Genomic DNA, 19,575 nt, shown 5'->3' with positions numbered 1-19,575 from the left:
TGCATTGTGCATGCTCACAAATCCCTCTGCAAATGTCAACAATAAATAAAAGGAGACGCTCTCCACCACGGTGTCGTTGAAGACGGAGCTGTGGAATCACGGACTACCTTGAAATTCACACCCCCGCTGCTCCTTTCCAGGTCACCAGGATATTGTAAATTGTAAGACATTCTCGTGCCGAAACCATCCTTCGCGATTCTAGGAAGGCCTTGTGAGACACGAATATATATATATATATATATATATATATATATATATATATATATATATATATATATATATATATATATATATATATATATATATATATTCTAGATAGATTGATTTATTGGCGCTCATCTAAAACCGACACTACATTTTATATAGTTTTAGTATAATTTAAGCAGAAATCGAAAATACGCATACCAGAATTTGCATTGCTCATCCTAACCGGTTGGTTTTGTTTGTGACAGGTGTGTCTACCAGGAGCGTGGTACTGTCAGGTGTACCAGGAAGTAAAAAGAAATCGTGTACAAAAACATAGCTTTCTATACTCTGTCATAGTTACGAGCAGACCTGCATATTCTATATAACAATATTACAGTATTAATGTCAGCCTGAACGACACGTTAAAGTAATGGTGCAAAGTACTGTTCGGTACACGAAACTAGCATCAGAGATTCAAGATGAAATAGAAACTGCTCATGGTGGCAGCGATGAAGACCAAGTGACAATCTACTTAAAGCAGTGAGTGACAACCGAAACGAGCGAGAATTTGATTTAAACCGAGCAGTATTAAAACAAGCGAGCAAAAGGCTTGTTTGATATGTCGTCATTGTAGCCGTTTACCAGATCCCATGTACTAAGTAATAATTTTTTCTTCGTGCTCAAATAGTGAAATCGTGTACGTGTGCGTCGAAATGGTTTAAATGCTCTTTGGCGATACAGACTACGCTGCTTAGAGGAACAAACTAAGCCACTGACTCGCAATAAATAGTGGAATAGCCTAATCACAGCTGGATAAGATCACTTTTCTTTGTATGGAGCTTTTCACAGTATACAGTGTCAAAAAGCAGCCTTGATTCATGAGAAAGCCTAGTGATCTTTTCATGGCCGCCACTGGATGGTGATCGTCTTTGAATTTCTTTACTGATCAGTATTGATCACACGGCCCTTCTAGTGTAGTAACTCCACTGCTAACGCAATATTTCATAAAAGAATAAACCACCTGCAAGGTATTCATTTTTTCTCTTCTCATCAAGCCTCAAGTTTCTCCGTTTTTTAATTTTTTTTTCCCATATTCTTATTTTGTGTAAAAGCATGCCCTTTGTATTATAATTTTGTCTGAGAAATCTTGAATGCTACAATAAAATCACATTCAGATACATACAAAGCAGGCCTTTTTATGGATCAAAGATATATTGTTCTAGGATATTCTGAAGACAGAGCCACCACAATTGACAGCCATAAGCCTTTGAATAAGTGTCCATCTTTTCAGCTTTGTTTACTGTGAGATCTTATGGCAGCTGAGAGGCTCAAAGTGATGGGCCATCCATAGAGATGTCTTGACCTTCTCATGTATTCTGAGCAATATCACAGACTTGAGCTATGGAGTGGCAGAGTGACATATACATCCGGAAAGACTCAGCTGTCAATCTGTATTGTCGGTTCATTCTTCTGCAATTGTCCATCTCTCCAGCCTTCAGAACTTTTCCCTCTCTTTCTTCTTCCATGCTGTTTGTCCCTCTCACATCCCATAGGCCTACCAACGGTCTGCAGGGAGAGGCGGGGAAGAAAGACACATGGGTCCGGGTGGTGATGGCCCTCGTTCTGCTGGGCATAGTCTTGGTCTTCATGATTCTTGAGTGCAATGGCTGGTGGTCAGGCCTCCAGGGTGCAGGGGGCAACAGTTCCTATAGCAAGATCATGAAAACCCAAGAGGAGCATGACCACCACCTCCACGTGGGGGATGCCAAGGGTGACGACCACAAAGGCGGAGATCATCACCATCATCATGATCACGCTTCACTGTACCACCATGCTGTTGTCCTGACAGCCTCAGGTTTAGATGATATGTTTGGGGTTTTTTCACTTAGATGACACTGTCTTGGCACTGTTATGGTGGATGATGAGAGAAAACACAAATTGTTGTGTTCTTGCCTGTCACTGCTTTGATGAGTCTTGGTTGTGTCTGTAGATAACTGTTCCAAGGTTGGCAAAGAGCTTCTCCAGGAGGGAGGAAATGTTGTTGATGGAGCAGTTGCATCTCTGCTCTGCTTGGGAGTTGTCCACCCCCACATAGCAGGAGTAGGTCAGTAAAATATCCTCCATTTATCAATTACAAATCAAATAATTTAGTAATACACAGCCCTAAATTGAAATAATGTGTTCCCACATTACAATCTAATTTGATTGAATTGACCATTTGGACCTTCAGACTTTGATGATATTACATTTATTTGGACCGGATTAGGTCTTATATGGCACTGATGCAATTTCAGATGCAATATGAGCAAACATTTGTTGTGCTTGGAAATGTCCTTTCAACATGCCACTGGTGATATTTGCATCTAAATTATAGTGCTTTTTGGTCAAGCTCATAATCAGTATAACATGGTAAATTTGTTATATTTATAATATACGCTCAGTCAAGCACTTAAGTAAAGTGGTATAAAAAGACCATTAGAGGTGTGTGTGTGTTCTTAAAGTGGAAAACTCATTTGTGAAAGGTCAAAGCAGATGTATAAAAAAACATGGCTATTTCAACTTCCGTAACGCAAGATCAAGTCCATTAAAGTAAAAACCCTAAGTTGCTTAAATAATATATAAATATTTGAACTTCTTACTTAAATGCATGTTTTTATTCTTACCAATTAGACCTGTAATTGTTTTTAGAAGATTAATAGGAGACTATAAAGGACATTGTGCATAATGATCATTGATTATTCACTTAATATTATAAATGATGGTTTTCATGTAATGGACTTGGAATAGTCAACTATAAATGAGAGGAAATAACGGATCTTTGGAACTTTGTGCTATTTTTCAAACTGTATAAATCATTCGAATAATTTTCACATCCCTTTGTCTTTTAAGGTGGTGCATTCTCGGCCATTCTGTACAACGGCACAACAGGATCACTCAAAGTAATATATTCCACTGGACCACAAGTGCCCTCAATGCCTTATGGAGTCCCATCCATACTGCAGGGTGTCAGAGAGCTGCACTCTCGATGGGGACATTCAGAATGGCGCAGTCTTTTCCAAGGAGCCATCGGCTTAGCTGAGGATGGCTTCCTGATCGACGGCATTCTCGGAAGGGCCTTGGAAGCTCACGAGGATGAAATCACCACGTCCGATCTATGTGACCTGTTCTGCAACGAGAGCAGACATCTGAAATCAACCGGCATGCTCATGTCCAACCGGAATCTTGCCGAGCTCTTGCGGGGTGCCAGCCTAAATGAGTCCCATTTCCCAGAAACGCTGGCCATGAAATTGGCTGAGGACCTCTCCCTGCATGAGAGGCCTGCTTTCTCCGCTGCCGTTCAACGAAGCCATGGAGAAATCAATGAGCCTCTTATCGCTGAGGGGGAGAAATACACTGTCCTTTCAGACACCTCCCCTCTCACGGGCTTGATGCTATCTGTTATATTAGAGCGAGTCAGGGAGCAAAGCGTGGCCTTTCAGGGAAGCGGAGATCTTAACAGTGTTGCTGCCTCTTACGCCAGCCTCTTTAACTTGACTTGGGTACTCAACAATACGGGCGAGAAAAACCTGGGCTCCACAGAGTTATTTGGTCTTAACATGCGGGGCAGTCACATTGGGGTGCTGGACAGGCGCGGCAATTTTATCATCATGTCGGCTTCTCTGAACGCCACATGGGGTTCCAGGCGGCTCCTGCCATCCAGCGGGGTTATCCTCAGCAGTTTTACCACAAACATCTCACACTCACCTTACGTCAGCTTTCCGTTAGTTATAAAGATCAGCACTGACAGCGACCCTGAGAGCGATGGCGATGAGGGAGACAGTGAATTGGAAGTCATTGCTGTTGCCGGAGGTCTTTCTGCTGTGTTTAATGCTGCCATTCTGCTGCATAACAGGGTTGACTTTGGAATGCCTTCGGCGGAGGCTGTTGGCAGTCCACTCCTCCACCTGGAGCAGGGAACCACTACGGCTGTGGCTGTTTGTCTGTCTGCCATTTCAAATGGCTCTGATATTTATAGGCTGCTCCCGGAGTGGGCTGGGAGGTTACAGGAGGTGGAGGAGTGCGCGGATGACTCCGTGTCCATGCTGCTGCGCTTCCATGCGGACCACGTTAGCACACATAGTGCCCCTGCTGTCACTGACCACACCGATGGCTACTGAGGGAGGCTCAATTACATGCCTTAGTGGTCCAACACTGCAATTAATTATGATATCAGTGCACTAAACAAACCTTCCTCCACAACAGAGGCACACTGTTGTCTTTGATTTTGATAACCTGAGGCTAATCAGATCGATGTAAATCAATCATCGATGTAAATCAATCGTCCACTCATTTACAGTCATCTACAATGATGTCACCAATGTGTAGTTACTTTTTGTTTAATGTATTAGCAAAGGTCAGCTGGGGGAAATGTGTTTTGCAGAAAAAGCCTAAGTGTGTTTTGCAGAACGAGCAAATGGCAAATGCAAAAAAAAGCTATTAGCTTTGCTTCTCCCGCACGTGGCACGGTTCAAAATCCACGTGGACGGGTACCAATATAAGCCTGCCTCCCAAGAGCCGCCTGCTCGTTACGTTAATTTAGACAGATGCTTGCAAGGTGTGTATCGATGCCTTGGTTTGCGTGCCTGGCTCTTATCAGAGTGCTGCCTAAGGGTTTACCTGCATTCCCCTCCTCCCTTTGATAAATCACGATTTTGCACACAGTGGGTGAATGGTCCTCGCTGATGGAAAAATTGCTTTCTTCGTTGGTGCAGTATCAGATTCGCCCCCTCAACCCCCTGATTGTAAAAGATGCGGGCCGTCTGCCACTGCCTTTGATTTCGACTCTCCTCTGCTTGGAGGTTTCAAATCACAAGTGTGGCAAAAAAAATGCAGGATGGAATATGCTATGGCTCAGGCTATTTTGTATTACAATATGCCAAGCCTGCTATGAGCCCTATCTGTAATGCCATGTTTAGGGTGAAACTATTGTCCTAGCTGATACTGATCAGAAAATGGTAATGGTAGTCTGATTCATTAATAATCTGATAATCCGATTAGTAATAAAGTGAAGTGCCATTGTCATCATTTTTTAGCTATCTGTGATGACATAAAAGCAGCAGACTTTTTCTGCCAAAGTTTGAAATGTTTACTTTGTTTTTAGTCTGTCATGATGCACTGAAACTATAACAATATGTGAATTTGCAATGAATTATCTAATTTCAAGAGGCAGATAATACAACTAAAAATAGTGTGCTCTGTGTTGCACTGAAAAGACTTTCTGTATGATCTGTACTGAATATCACTGCATACCCTGAAGTAAATAGTATGTTCAAATAATTTTTCAGTCTTTTCCCCTTCTGTTTTTGTCATTTCTTCTGCAGTAATTTTGAAAAGCTTGTCTGTATCAGCAGTAGTAGTGACTAGTAAGTCTGCTCATTTGCCATGCTGGCGCAATACATTTGCTTGTCACTCTGTTCTCAGTGGCTGCAGGCGCTATGAATATTCAGATTGTCTCTTAATTAAAATGTTCCATTTGTCTCCACCCTTTTGGCATGTTGTGACTGGGTTTCTGCCAGCTCGACCTCCTGCTGAGGTATTGTCACATAGACTCTACTCAAGAATACCGGATAATGAATATGGAATAAGTTAGGAATTTATAAGCCCATTTAGGGATTTCAGAACAGTGTGGCAACCCTATCCCTTAATTTTCTAGCCCTAAACACCAAAAGCTCTGAGGCATGTTTTTCTTGTAGGGTTCTTACAACTAATTTGTGTATATGCGTGATGTTATTATGAAAGGGCTTTGGCTCAAATGGAGTAGAATGCTTGGCTTTGGAAAATAGGGCATCTGGAAGGTACAATATCTGAGATTCAGTGAGAATGTAGCATCAAAAAAGATCTTAACAGCTTCATAATTGTGGCCTTGGTAGTGGATTATTTGTATCATTGTAGATTAGAAGTTCATCATCAAAGGACAGGCAGTGCCTCCAGCAAAAGTATGCTAGAAAGTAATCTGTTGACATGGCTCGGAGCGCATCTTTTATGTGATTAGATGCCCATTTCTGTTATCATTCTTGTCATTCACTCATATCAGCAGGGGAGGCTTAAAATGAGACCTCAGCTCTGCTGAGTTCCTCCCAGCCATAGTTACTAATAGCTACTGAGCAATGTTAGGTGACTGGTTCTGTATGCATGCGTTGCACAAGTATGATTATTTCTGTAGACAGCGTTGCCTTTCTGGGCACATGAGGAAAATAGCTGTGATGCATTTCTTCGGTTTTTATGGCTTCCTCAGTGTCCCTGTGCTCCACGCCATCGCTACACTGTTCCGCTCACCCATTATTATTTAAAAGAGGGAAGCAGACGAGGACTTTCCCCACGTGACAGGACCGTAGGGAGCGTGTAGCTGAGAAGGGAATCTGCACGATATCCAGTCCGCCCGTCGAAGATGGGCATAAACTGCGAGATTCATTTGTGCAAGAGGCATTTTGCAGGAGGAGGGCTGAATTTGTTTTTGGTTGTGGGAGGCCATGGTTTGTTAGGCAGATAATCCCCACACACTGCATGTGGAAATGGGGAACTAATGCATATGAAACAGATATGCTCAGAGAGCTCGCCTGTATCGGATGTGTCATAATTGGCAGTTGGCGATTCCACGCGGACGAGCATCTCTGCCATCATCATCGTAATAGCAGTTTAATTTAGAATCGCTGTGATCTCAAAACCCATGCAGTGCGTGTTCACACTGAATATCGTACTGTTTCACAATGGCCATTAGGAAGCTGATTATTAGAAGGAATGCTTTGATTACTGCTAGGTTGCTAAGCAATAAAAGGGTGTGGGGTGATTGTCAATGTGTTTACTGAGGTTCAACAACCCTAGTCCTAATGGAACATGGTATAAATACAACATCACGTGAGCTTTCTTCATACTTGTCAATTGGTTCTGTAGGGAAATGCTCGAGTAACTACAGAGCATTAGCAAGAAACTGAGGTTATTACGATTTCCTTCAAAAATCATCAAGACTGACACCTTGAGCACACGTGAAAGGCCAATGTGCTCACTGCATGAACACATGGCACGACTTATCATGCTCCTACACAGGGCCTACCTCCCAACATCAGTGAGCAAAATGCTCTTGTACCTTCTGTGAGTCAAAATAGTTTTTATTACATAAGGTACAAGTGCGCCGCTGGGACATGGCAGACCACAGATAAAGTGTGGACTGCACTTATCTGCTGGGGAACGTTCAAGGAAGGAGCACGCTCAAGGCTTTGCTGCCATCGTCATGAACAGCGGCAGTGTCAACACCACACGGAGGCCGACTTCGCTCCGCCGCAGCGGTGCGAGAGCCTCGTCTAGGAAGAATTATTTATATGCTCTCCTCCTCTGAGGCCTAACCCTGTAGACTCCCATCTTCTCAATATACTGGAGCATGACGCCAGAATGTGGTCCTCCGTTAGGAACTGAAGTGTGGCCCACCATGTTTCCCGACAAGGGTCTCACTTGAGAAACACTTGAGAAGCTACTTTGATAAAGAAAAAATAAAATGTTTATTTGTTTTATCAGTTGATAATGCATTAAAAGTTACCCATCTGACCTGATCCGCTCCAGGCAAATACAACAGCAAATATGAGGTTATTCATCTGAGGTTTGTTTTTTTTTTTTTTAGAAAAAACAAAAACAAAAACAAATAAATAACAAAACCCTGGTCTTGGCAATGGACTCTCTTAATCCTTCTGTACAGTGACTATTAGCAATTCTGCCAAGGCATTAAAATGCAATCCAAAGTACAGTCAGACATTCCACAGAAAACAACTATACGTTACATATCGTGTCACATAGCTATACTTATTTATATAAAAAAATGTACAGTATCACATTTTTGTGTCTCAGTGCAAGTTTAGGAAAGAAAGAAAAAAAACAAAAACAAACCTGTTACCTTCCTAAATACTCCTATGAGCTCTCTTTGCTAATGTCTTTCAAACCCCAAAGTTGTTTTGGTCATTTAAGTTTCCAGAGAACAATAAATAATTACATGATACATTTGTACTGTCAAATAGCAGCAGCATGTTCATCTCAGACTTTGAAAAGTGTACAGTAGTTACGAAAAACAGTGCAATACTGTTACCGCTATCGTCACAAACAACAGTGCATTACTGTTACCGCCACTGTCACAAACAGCAGTGCAATAATGTTACTGCTGTTGCCACAAACCACGCCAACATACTAGTAATGCAAAAAAAAGACCATTATAATAGTAATCTGATTAACAACATCAAAAGAAAAAATACCAAACAAACCCCCCGAATAAAACAAACAAATAAACAGCCCTCAAGTGTCTGTACATGTCCTCTCAGTCTGATGTTATTTACAGTGTAGTGACAAGTTCTCTGGCTTTGTTTTCCTTTTGTTGTTGTTGGTTTTTTTGTATTCCAAAGGGAGGAGTGAGAAGGCAAACGAGTGTCCTTGCGGCGGGCGTCGTTGGGGGTGGGAGTTGGGAGGGGCGGGGGAGGGGGGATGCTATCAGCTGGTGCAGATACTGTTGATGGTGATAATGGCTGGGTCCACCAGGCCCATCTCCTCATGCTCGTTGACGCAGAGCTGGTAGCCGCAGCCCCGGCGGCGCTTGAGGGGCGTGACCTTGGCGTCGGACTTGGTGCGCGGCGGCGGCAGCAAAAAGCCCACGCTGCCCGCGATCAGCATGTGCCAGATGCTGTGGATGTAGAAGTAGTTCTCCTCTGTCTCCACGAAGGCATAGAGGGCCACGGCTGAGGCGGCGATCATGGTGCCCGGGAACAGGAAGAAGACCCAGCGCTTCCAGGTGGGCGGGTAGCAGCGGCGGCGTCGGATGGTGCGCACGGTCTGAAATGTGCGCACATGCACGCATGCACACATGACCGCACGCACAACAGCACACACGCGCACACACATGCAAACACATAGATACCCAGGAGTGGGTAACAGATGCCATTTAGAAAAACAGTGCTGCTTGTCTGATAAAAATGATGCTCAGTACGGTTAAGGCTAAAGGAGGTATAGAATAAGGGTCTAATGTAATGATGTATGGCCAAGTATGTGTCATTTATGACTGTTACCAATTTCACTATATCACCTTGATTTTATCTTGAGTATACACAGCAAGACAGATACTGTAACATCAAAATCATCACATATGCAGGTTGCAGGACCAACCCAATCAGAGATTCTAAGTTTTACCATTAACTTCATGTCATGAATCTGTGTCATATGTGGAATCGATAGCCATAAAGTACTTCAATCTCCATGAAGCCAGATAGGAAAACTGCCCAGCTACAGTCTGTGCTGGAGACCAGTCCATGCCCAACTCACAGAGGCTGTCTCCCTAGACACCACAAACTCCATTATTCCCTATCACCCATGCTTTCACTGCCAACCATTATCGGTAATGCAAGCACTTTGCGCGGGACCAGTTCTCAAATGAGCACTCCCTGCATCGGGATGACCTACAGTCATGAAATCCACCTCCTTCTCAGACCCAGAGCTTCCCACTCTCCATGTCATTCCTTCCCCTGCCCTGCCACAACAGCATGGACTTGCTTGTTGTGCTTTGACCCTTTTTTTTTTTTTTTTTTGCTGCGAGCGGTTTCCGGGACTCTTTTACGCTGGTGGCTTTATCTGGCGCATGGCTTTGCCAAAGGCTGTGTGAACAGACTGGGGTGGCTAGCTCCACACTCTGCTCCAGCAGAAAAATACGTTGTGCTGTCTTCCTTGGTATTCGGATGTACTTCCACTCTCCACTGCCTAGTGTTTGCTCCCTAAAACAGCAGAACTAGTCTCTTGCCTGAGGTTATAAATCCATGGGCAGACGGAGGCTGTCCCTCAAGTCCCCCAGTCCATCTCGGAGTATGAAACAAGTGGTATGAAACATCCTGTGGCGTCATCGATTTAATAAGTCTTTGGCTGTAACTACCCCAGTCAAGCAATTATAATAGTCATTACTTTGGATCTTCAGAGAAGGACAGACTGCCTCACTTAGATGGATGTTTCATGAAAATTATGGAGTTAACGCTGTAAAAAAAAATAAAATAAATAAAATAAAATAAAAAATTACATGAGAAAAGTAGAAAAAGATGAAAAATCTTTTTAGTATCCAATTAGCATTCAATTAATCACTTAAACTCAAATAGGTTAAAGGCATATTATTCAGTATATCCTGAACTTTATTGGGTAACACATTCTGAAGGGCACTGTTTAGAAGGCTACATGACACCTTCATGATAGCTGACTTATAAATGCAGCTGAAAAGCAGTTCTCATAAAAGCTGCTTTTGTCAACTTTGATGTCAGGTTCCTATAACAATGTGATACAGATATTGGGTGATATTAGCATGTGTCTTGACACTGTGTAGTGTGCATTATGACAACACACTTTGTAGCTCATTAGTTTTTTTGGTATGTCAGGATGATGTAATGCTGATAATATGGAATAGCACCTTGCCAGGTGAGGCTGTTGTTAAAATTAAATAATTATGAGGCCTTAAATAAGATGCTTTGTAGTATCTCCTGTACTTGTTTTGTATGTTTGATTATGTATGCTTAATGTAAATGATTATGTTTTTGCCAGTTGTCATGACAACTGGCATGACAACTCAAGGCTGTAGTTACAATACATATTGGGGTGACACGTCCCCCCCAGTATTGAGATATAATCAAAATGCCCCCCCCCCCCCCCCCCCCCCCAATATCATAGCGGTTTGCTAAGTTACCTGGAAAGTTAATTAGCCACACATTCATGAAGCGTCCAACAGTCACGAGTATATTCAGCTAATGTTAGTTTTTATATTTCATTACATTTGTTAGAAATCCCACGTGAAGTCTCAGTAATGTGTCATTGTAGTGATGTATGTGAACATGTAGAGAATAATTTATTGTATACTCGTATAATATCCTGTGTAGCTGTACCTGTTTATGATAAATGGCATTATTAGTGTTTGCTTGAAAGAGTGAAAGCAGATTTTTATTAGTCAGCTTTTGTCAGCTTTCATTCACTGGAAGTCATAAGAGGAAGGGGGGCAATGACATTCAGCAGTTTTTTTGGGCAACCTCAGAAAAAAAGAAAATAAACTGTAAGAGAATGAGTACTAGACAGAGGATAGAAGTATAGACGAGAGTTGTGCTAGAGTTGAGTCTTTTTTTGACAAAAAATGGTCAATAATCCATTCCTCAGGATCATGGCAAGAAATACCAGTTGTGTACTGATAATATTTTTCATGTTCATTCAAAGTAGAGAGAGAGGGAGAGTATGAGGATACTGACAGGTCAGGGAGAGCAGTTGACTTGGAGGAGAGTGAGAAAAGGAGCAAATATTGATAGTGAAGCTCACATAATGCCATTACACTAGACTCCTATTAGCCTTCATAAATGTATCCAGATTATTTATTGTCCCCAGTTTAGTGATATTTCTTTCTTGTCCTCTCTGGTTTATTCAGAGTAAAGAGAGAGAGGGAGAGAGTATGAGGATACTGACAGAACAGGGGGAGCAGCTGATATGAAGGTGAGTGAGAAAAGGAACAAATATTGATGGTTATGATTAAGTAATGACTTCATAACATCCTAATGTTAATTTAAGATATTCCTCTAGTAGATGATCATAATAATAATAATAATAATAATAATAATAATATATTAAAAATAAATATGAACCATAAAGAAAAGCCCTAATTTTAAATAAACCAAAAACATTAAAACTAAAAAAGTAGTACCCCAGTGTATGTGTGGGGGTGTGGTAATTAATAAAGCAATTAAATACATAACTAAACATGAGAGAAGAATAGATGACTAGAGAGGAGAAGAGAAAATAGTACCAGAGGAGAGGAAGAATGACATGGGGAACAGAGCAGATGAGAGACTTAGAAAGGAGAGGAGAGCTGAGGAACAGAGAGAAGAGATGAATGTAGAACAGAGAAGAGAGAGGAGGAGAGAAGACCTAGAGAGGGGGTGGGTGGGAAAGAAAGGATAGGAGAGATGACTGGAGAGGAAAGACAAGATATGACTGGACAGGAGATTAGAACATAGGACCAGAGGAGAGGAGGAGAGCGGGCTGGAGAGGAGAAGATAAGTCGAGACATTAAAATGAGAGGAGAGCAGAGCAGATGTTCCTGATGCCCTCCCAAGTGTACTTGTAAGTAAATAAAAATATCAATTTCCTAATCCTTGGTCAAAATATCTTGACCCATTTTTTGGTTATATGAGTATCGTTATACTTTATTAGTCCCTTAATAATAATAATAATAATAATAATAATAATAATAATAATAACTTAATTTCATGAGTTAGTGAATTCCATGCCCCCTGGGTTGATTTGGTCCCCCGCAAAGTTCAGTTCATGGCTAAGGCCTTGTGAGAACTACATGTAGGTGTCATGTAGCCTTTAAAATGGTGCCCTTCAGTAAGTTATATTATAACTTAACTTAGTTATAATATTATATTATATTATAATATTTTAGTTATATTTTAACTTATATAAAAGATATGTAGTTACAATAGTGAGGCATGATTCTGGAACCCCCAGACTCTGAAGGGGTTAAACGTTACATTTGTTACATTTATTAATAATCAGTTATTATTGTCCATTTAGAATGTAACAATGTTAGCAACTTTCACTATTATTTCCCATGTACTGAACTGCTATATCAAAAAACAAGAAAATTGCCATTCACACTGTGACAGTACAGTCAGACATACTATGCAGATACACTTAAAACCTCAGCTACTGTCTCCCCACTGTTGCGTAACCCTCTACTTTTCTCTCGTACGTATGCCTCTATTAGTCATGTAGGTCTTTCCTGACAGTACAACACAGAAGAACCTTGACAGTTATTATATTTTATTATGGTTTTTTTTTGATGGTATTTCCAAATGGCTCATCAGTTTTGCTTTACCCATCACCTTTGTTTCCACACCCACACAGCTGCCAGGCTACGTCCAACCAGGTTCCCCCCTCCCCCAGTCCACAGAGCTATATAAAAGTCTTCTCCAGGTTTCCTCCTTAATTGCTGAACTTTTGACATAGCTGTGTTCTCTAGTGCAAGATTGCATTCCCTGCCATGCCGGGCTGTGAGTCGTGCATGCAGGCCAGAAAGCCCCCTCCTGTCTATTGTAGAATGCAGAATATATCCCTTTAACTGGTATTGGTTGACTTGAACTGTTCTGTGTGGTGGTACTTTCTGGATTTCACTCTTCGTGGTTCGATGCGTGCCTTATGACAAAGGTTGTCATCTGTGATTGATGCCCATATCTCACGCGCTGTATGACTGCTCATACTCAAAACAATGGGAAAGCTCCCATCACAAATTCATATCTCACACCTGAAAGTCTTTCATACCAGCACCACAGGATTTTCTCCTACCTCACAGAGAACCTAATACCTCACTTTGAAACTCAATGTTTATTGAGCTGGTTTATGTGAACTGACACCATTGAAAATTGCTTTAAGGAAAGTTGAGCTCAGTTAAAACAAGTTCACATGAAATGACAAATAGCTTTAAAAGAACTAAACTTAGCTCCTTGGTTGCTAAATATAAGCTCAGTCATCAAAGTGTCTGACAGAATGCCACAGTAATAACAAAATAGACCATTAGTACATCAGAAATGTTCTTTTATGTTATTTATTTATTTGCTTTATTATTATTATCATTAAATGTATATACATTTTGTGGGGATTCCAGCATACACTTATCAAATGTAACACTCATATCCCTGAAAACTTCATCTACTTTCCCCCAACCCCTCACCCTAACCAGAATTTACATGAAATAAAACCAATTGATTTAATAATGTTAGTAGTTTGTTTTTTTTAAATGATCAAATATAGCTTCAAGCCTCATTCCAGTGCATAATATGTATACATGTATATACTTCAAAAATACCAGGATTGTACTCATTTCCTGACCACCTAGCAGGCCGGACTAGGAGAGGCATTTTTACTGACTGACTCCCATTGTTGAAAGTTGTACACAGTAGCAGTAGCTAGCTAGCAATAGTCAGCTAGTAGAAACAAGGACAAAGACATCTTGGTGTCTGTGAAGAGTCATCATTGTCCTCTGATTAATCTAGGTAAGAATGATTATTTTTGCTTACATCTTTGCTTTGCTGGAATGTAGCGTAATAATGACTTTAATGGTGATAAGGTTTACTGTAATATTATTAAACTAGTATATTCTGCATTTTTAAAGTAAGTTTTTCCTCCTCACAAACATGAGAGGCCACAGGTATATTTATTGGCTAGCTCTCTAGGTTGCCGCTTTCAACATGATTATGAAATATGGTAGCTGTCCTCCATCACCACTGTGAAGTGTATGTATGAAATTATGTTTATGGAAACAGGGCCACAACTAGCTATGAGAAAACTGTTTTTCCCCTGTGCCTCCAAATTTGAATTTGAAAATGGAAACAGTGACGTTCCAATAATTATGGCTGTGTTATGTAGCCTACATTGCATAAAAGCTTATATCCGAAGATTTCCCGAACAGTAGTGACTCAGTTGGTTCTCTACTGACTTCAGAGGAGTTATCTAGACTTCTAAGTGTCGTGCTGCACTTAGCTATACTTAGCAGCTGTGTGTTATACTCAGCAGGTCAGCTAGAATTAGCTATCAGGATATGACGTGAACTGAGACTAGAACTCAGTGTTTGTACCTGTGAACAAAAAAAAAAAAGTGAGGCTTGATGTGATGCTTCTTTTACCACATCTTATTGCTAAAAGATTATTCAAAATTATATTTTTTAAAATGAATACTTTTTTTGTGATCAAACTACACAAAAACTTTACAAAAAACTGTACTGTCACGGACTGCAACTCCCCCATAAGTCACGTGGTACGGCCCGCCGCGTGCAGGGGGGCCCACATGTACTGTTTGTGTTGTAACCACGCCCCCCCGGGATTGCACACACGTGTACAGGGTTTAATGTTAATGTTTTCTTGCTAATTAAACCCCTGTCCGTGTGTGCTTCCTTTGTTGGTCATTGCCATTACGTATGTGTCAATCCTGTGTATTATAGCCGAAACGTTGTTTTGTGTAATCATATATTAATGTATTGGTGTTCTATGTTTAACGTTAAGTGTACAGTCATGTTTTATGTCAGTGCTATGTGTGAGTGCCACCCTTGTTGTACATATTTAATGTCATCAAATGTTTCACATTGCCAAGGGAGTCTGTGCGTCCTGACCCCCGTCCAGCGGCACTTGGGCCAGCAGCAACGTTACACACACAAAGACAGACAGGGAGATGCAGAGAGGTAGGCTAAATGATCCGGGTTTCACCTGGTATAAAACTACAAGGATATTAATATTAAAATCAGAAGTGTCATGCCTCTTCAAATGATCTGTAGTTAATTTGAATGATTATTTGGTTGTGGTAGCATAATAGACAAGCCCTTGTGCTTTCTAATAACATGCCGAATCATAGCAGAAGGTGGTGAATCAAATCCTCACCTTGAATGCGTATCCTAGATCACTCTGAACAAACAGCATCCACTAGCCTAAACTATCGGTGCATCTTGTTTGAACTCCATAGGTCTTCTTTCAGTTGCAAGTATCCTAAGTAAATGAGTTAATATACAAGCTATCATAACTAACATCAGTTATTATTAACAAGCGAGCTGTTTGGTGTGAAAATAAATGCTGTTCTGAGAGGATTTGCATACCTGCATAAGTGTTGGCTACTTGCACTCCTTTTAATGTGCTTGCTGTTGGAAACCTACCTTGTATAATAAATAATTCACTAAATGAATTTAAAAATATATATGTATTCAAAGATAAATACATAACTAAATAACATCAAATAGTCTAACAAGTCAAAGCTGTTTATTAAAGTAATTATGAAAGAATGGAGTGATAAAATAGAGTGTAAGTGTAAAGTATAAACAAAATTAGGTGTGCCACAGTTTTGTGTTCCACTTTGAAATGAAGGAGTAAGAGGGGTTTGAGGAATTAACTAAACATTATAGTAAAAACAAAGGAACAACACAATAGTGAATACAGTGGTGATTAGAAAGTGGTGTACTGGACCTACACCTGATCTATACTTATCTGGAAATTATCAGACAACCGCCACCTCTTAATGCACACTCATAATGTACTGTTATCGTGCATCTCTGATCCACTTCCTGCTGTTTGTATGAGCACTGCTAGCCAGTGTCACCCAAAAGAGGGTTTCCCATTTTACTCTGGTCCTCCCAAGGTTCCTTCCTTACACCCAAGGGAGTTTTTTCTTACCACTGCCACCTTTGGCTTGCTCATTCTGGGTCTAGACCTGGTTCCTGTAAAGCTGCTTTCAGACAGTGCCTGTTGTTTCAAACACTACATACAGAAAAATGAATTGACTTGAAAAATTACTTTGTCAAGTAACCTAGATCACACTTCTACAGCATGGACCTTTTTGATCCTGGTTACAGCCCTGTATGGAACAAAAATGTGAAAATTCGCATAGCTTGTTGATTACATAGTGGATGGAGCATTTTAAATATGATACAACCCTGCTTTGTAAGGGACTTGTTTTTTCTTGTAGGTGTCAACACTAGCTGGGTGACATAGAGTAGTCACATTTTAACGTAGCAATGATTTCTTGGAAACTGCTGTCAAGGACTTGAGGGGAAAACCTGCATTATAATTACCTTATTTTCCAAGATTTAAAGTTGTTAAAATTCTTTTTAGATAAGTGAGTACCTCCCTTTTGTTCAAATGTGCATACAGGAGAAACCTAAGGGCCTTGATATTTAACATTTATGGTTCAATGTGGCTGAAAGTAACAACTGAACGTTACAAAGCAGACTAATGGTGTGGCACTCTACACCTCAGATTGCTTGCAAGATATCTTCCAAGAACTGAGACAAATTTTTTGATAAATGCTGTGCACTGAACAGTAGTAGCCTGGTTAAACCACACTTGCCTGTTGTTCTGATTTTATTTTATGAATAGGATTTATTTAAATCATTAGTTTTTAATATTTTAAATACATTGGGTTCAGTTTTCACATTCTCAGACATATAGTCTAAATTTGTAAGGTTCTGTGGTTTACATCCATGATCTTGAATAAAAGAATAAAGTGCACTGCAGAATGGAGAAATTCTGACATTTATTCATGGATCCAGTATATTCACCAGAAGCATTCATCAGCAAAATAGACTTTATCTCCCACCATCAGGAAGGGTCTGAGCGAGAGTACATATTGATTGAATGATGCATAAATCGATGGTTGCTTGACACTTGGCATGTTGGAATACTGGCATTTTGCACCTCAAATCTAGTTACCACTTTCTGAATGCTCAATGCTGAAAACAATTAAACCACATTGAGAAGCAAGAACATCTCATACAGGCGGGCTATTTTGGGAAAGGTTTTAAGGCTGTTCACACCATCACTTGGCTGGTTGTCTTTTCTTCAGGCGCTCTGCCATATGAAAGCTATGCCTAAAATATTTATTTTTTTACTTTGGCAGCTGTGATTGAAGTGTTAAAAGTTCAGTGCTTGCTTCTATTTTGATAGAAGGCTGTGCAGGGCTCAGGAAGGTCCTCTACAGCAACAGCAGCTATGCAAATTTATCACAGGCCTCTTTGTCTGCTTTTCTCTCTCTCTCTCTCTCTCTCTCTCTCTCTCTCTCTCTCTCTCTCTCTCTCTCTCTCTCTCTCTCTCCTCCTCTAACCTACTTTTGTATCTCTACCTCTTCCATTACACATTTCTTGCTCTCTCTCTCTCTCTCTCTCTCTCTCCCTCTCGCTCTCGCTCTCTCTCTCTGTCCACCTCTTCCATCACACATTGCTACTGTGTGTCTGAAGTTCCCTGCTCTGCTCCACTGATCTAATCAGAATTGGTCTGTGCACACTCTCAATGTGAGGCATGGCAAAACAACACAGCCAACAAGCCAATATGAACAACATTTAACAGATAAACCCATTTTATATGCACTGGGCACTGCTGCGTTGTTACAGGCTAGATGAACTGTAGTTTTAGACTAAAAAAACAGAACAGAGGTATGCTTTCAGATATATCTTAACATAGGATCAAAGAAATGAGAAGTGAGAAGTGTTAACACAGGGCACAAGGCCATAAGCATAGGCTATTATGTACCAAATGTATGATGGTTTGGCTGTTGTTATGACACTGTTCAATACCTAGGGTCACATTTCATTCCATTTTCCCCCTTGAGTTGAACATGAAAGGAGCTTGCAGGACATTTCAGAACAAAGACATGTTAATACGGTTAAAATATGCTGTAAAACTACCTTAGTATGCAATAGATCTGTGTTTTCTTTCCTTCTGTGACATATTCCATCGCTTCCATTTTCTTGTCACTTTTATCATTTGAAGAATAGTGTTCCCTTTTTCTATATTTATCATTCTAAACAATCAATATTTCATAAATCTCTATTGGTTTCATTTCAGAAAAAGGACTATTAAAATTAGTTTGAGACAATAATACATAAACAGAATGGGGTCATTAAACAAATAAATAATCAAACAAACCTTGTGGATATGTAGGTACAGAACACATGTAGTATTTATCTGTACAAAACACATTCTATAAAAACATAAAGCTTTCATTGCTGTGATCCAACAACCTGCTGCATTCACATTTTCTGTAAATAAATCACCAGTACAACACAGCCCTTGCAGTTCTCCAAACCATTCCTCTGCTGTATATGTAAGTGTATCCATTTTTATATAATGAAACTCCTGATGCATGCTGGGTACAATGCTTTATTTCTAACCTTATTCAGCCTTCATGTTTTTCATATAAATGCAGAGGTAAGGGGAAAAAAAATAATCAGACTGAAAATGTCTGACACTGTGACTTTTGCTTTGATTACTCTTGTTCCCGGCACAGACTGTACAGACCGTTCCCTACCTTCCTCTCTCTGTCTCTGTGTTTCTCTATTGATTTGTGTGGTCGGTCGCCATATGCGACGCATGATTCATACTCGTCATTGCGAGCGTACCTCACAGAGTCAGTCATGAACTTCCTGTTGGGTCAAAATAATGCGTGTCGCCACCTCTTTGTCTAGCTAAACATCTACATTAGTGTCTGTAAAACATCACTGTAACGACTGAAAAATGAATAGACAAACACTATTTCTAACCAAATGTCTGTCCTAACTCATTGCCTTCGTGACCTTCAGGTTCATGTCATGAACATTCAGCTGTGATAAGGTACAATGGAAACAGCAAGTTTATTAAAAGGTTAATTGTAAAATTAATATTCAAATAAATCTGCAGTATTTTTTGTACAGTAAAGTGAGTAGTGTAGAAAATAGTATATATATATATATATATATATATATATATATATATATATATATATATAAAATCAGTGAATAGTATATCATATACTGTACTTACCAGTTACTAGTGCTGTATCCACATCTATAAAGGT

General features: G+C 40.3%; 2 protein-coding genes across 2 annotated transcripts in view; one reads left to right on the top strand and one right to left on the bottom strand.

Moving 5' to 3' along the window:
• Positions 1-616: 616 nt before the first annotated feature.
• Positions 617-4,343, top strand: si:ch73-337l15.2 (glutathione hydrolase 6). The gene is made up of 4 exons (XM_027028647.2): positions 617-726; positions 1,740-2,041; positions 2,177-2,290; positions 3,076-4,343. Exons 1-4 carry the CDS (start codon positions 617-619, stop codon positions 4,341-4,343), a joined length of 1,794 nt encoding a protein of 597 aa, XP_026884448.2.
• Positions 4,344-8,691: 4,348 nt separating this feature from the next.
• Positions 8,692-19,575, bottom strand: part of tmem8b (transmembrane protein 8B) — a 96,660-nt gene continuing 85,776 nt past the window's right edge. Inside the window, exon 13 of the mRNA XM_035530385.1 lies at positions 8,692-9,030. Coding sequence (XP_035386278.1) covers positions 8,692-9,030 — 339 coding nt within the window. The remainder of the gene's footprint in view (positions 9,031-19,575) is intronic.

The sequence above is a fragment of the Electrophorus electricus genome, chromosome 9, assembly GCF_013358815.1.
Source record: "Electrophorus electricus isolate fEleEle1 chromosome 9, fEleEle1.pri, whole genome shotgun sequence".
In the NCBI taxonomy this organism is placed as follows: Eukaryota; Metazoa; Chordata; class Actinopteri; order Gymnotiformes; family Gymnotidae; genus Electrophorus; species Electrophorus electricus.
The sequence above is the reverse complement of the archived record's forward strand: the minus strand, read 5'-3'. Positions and strand labels throughout refer to the sequence as shown.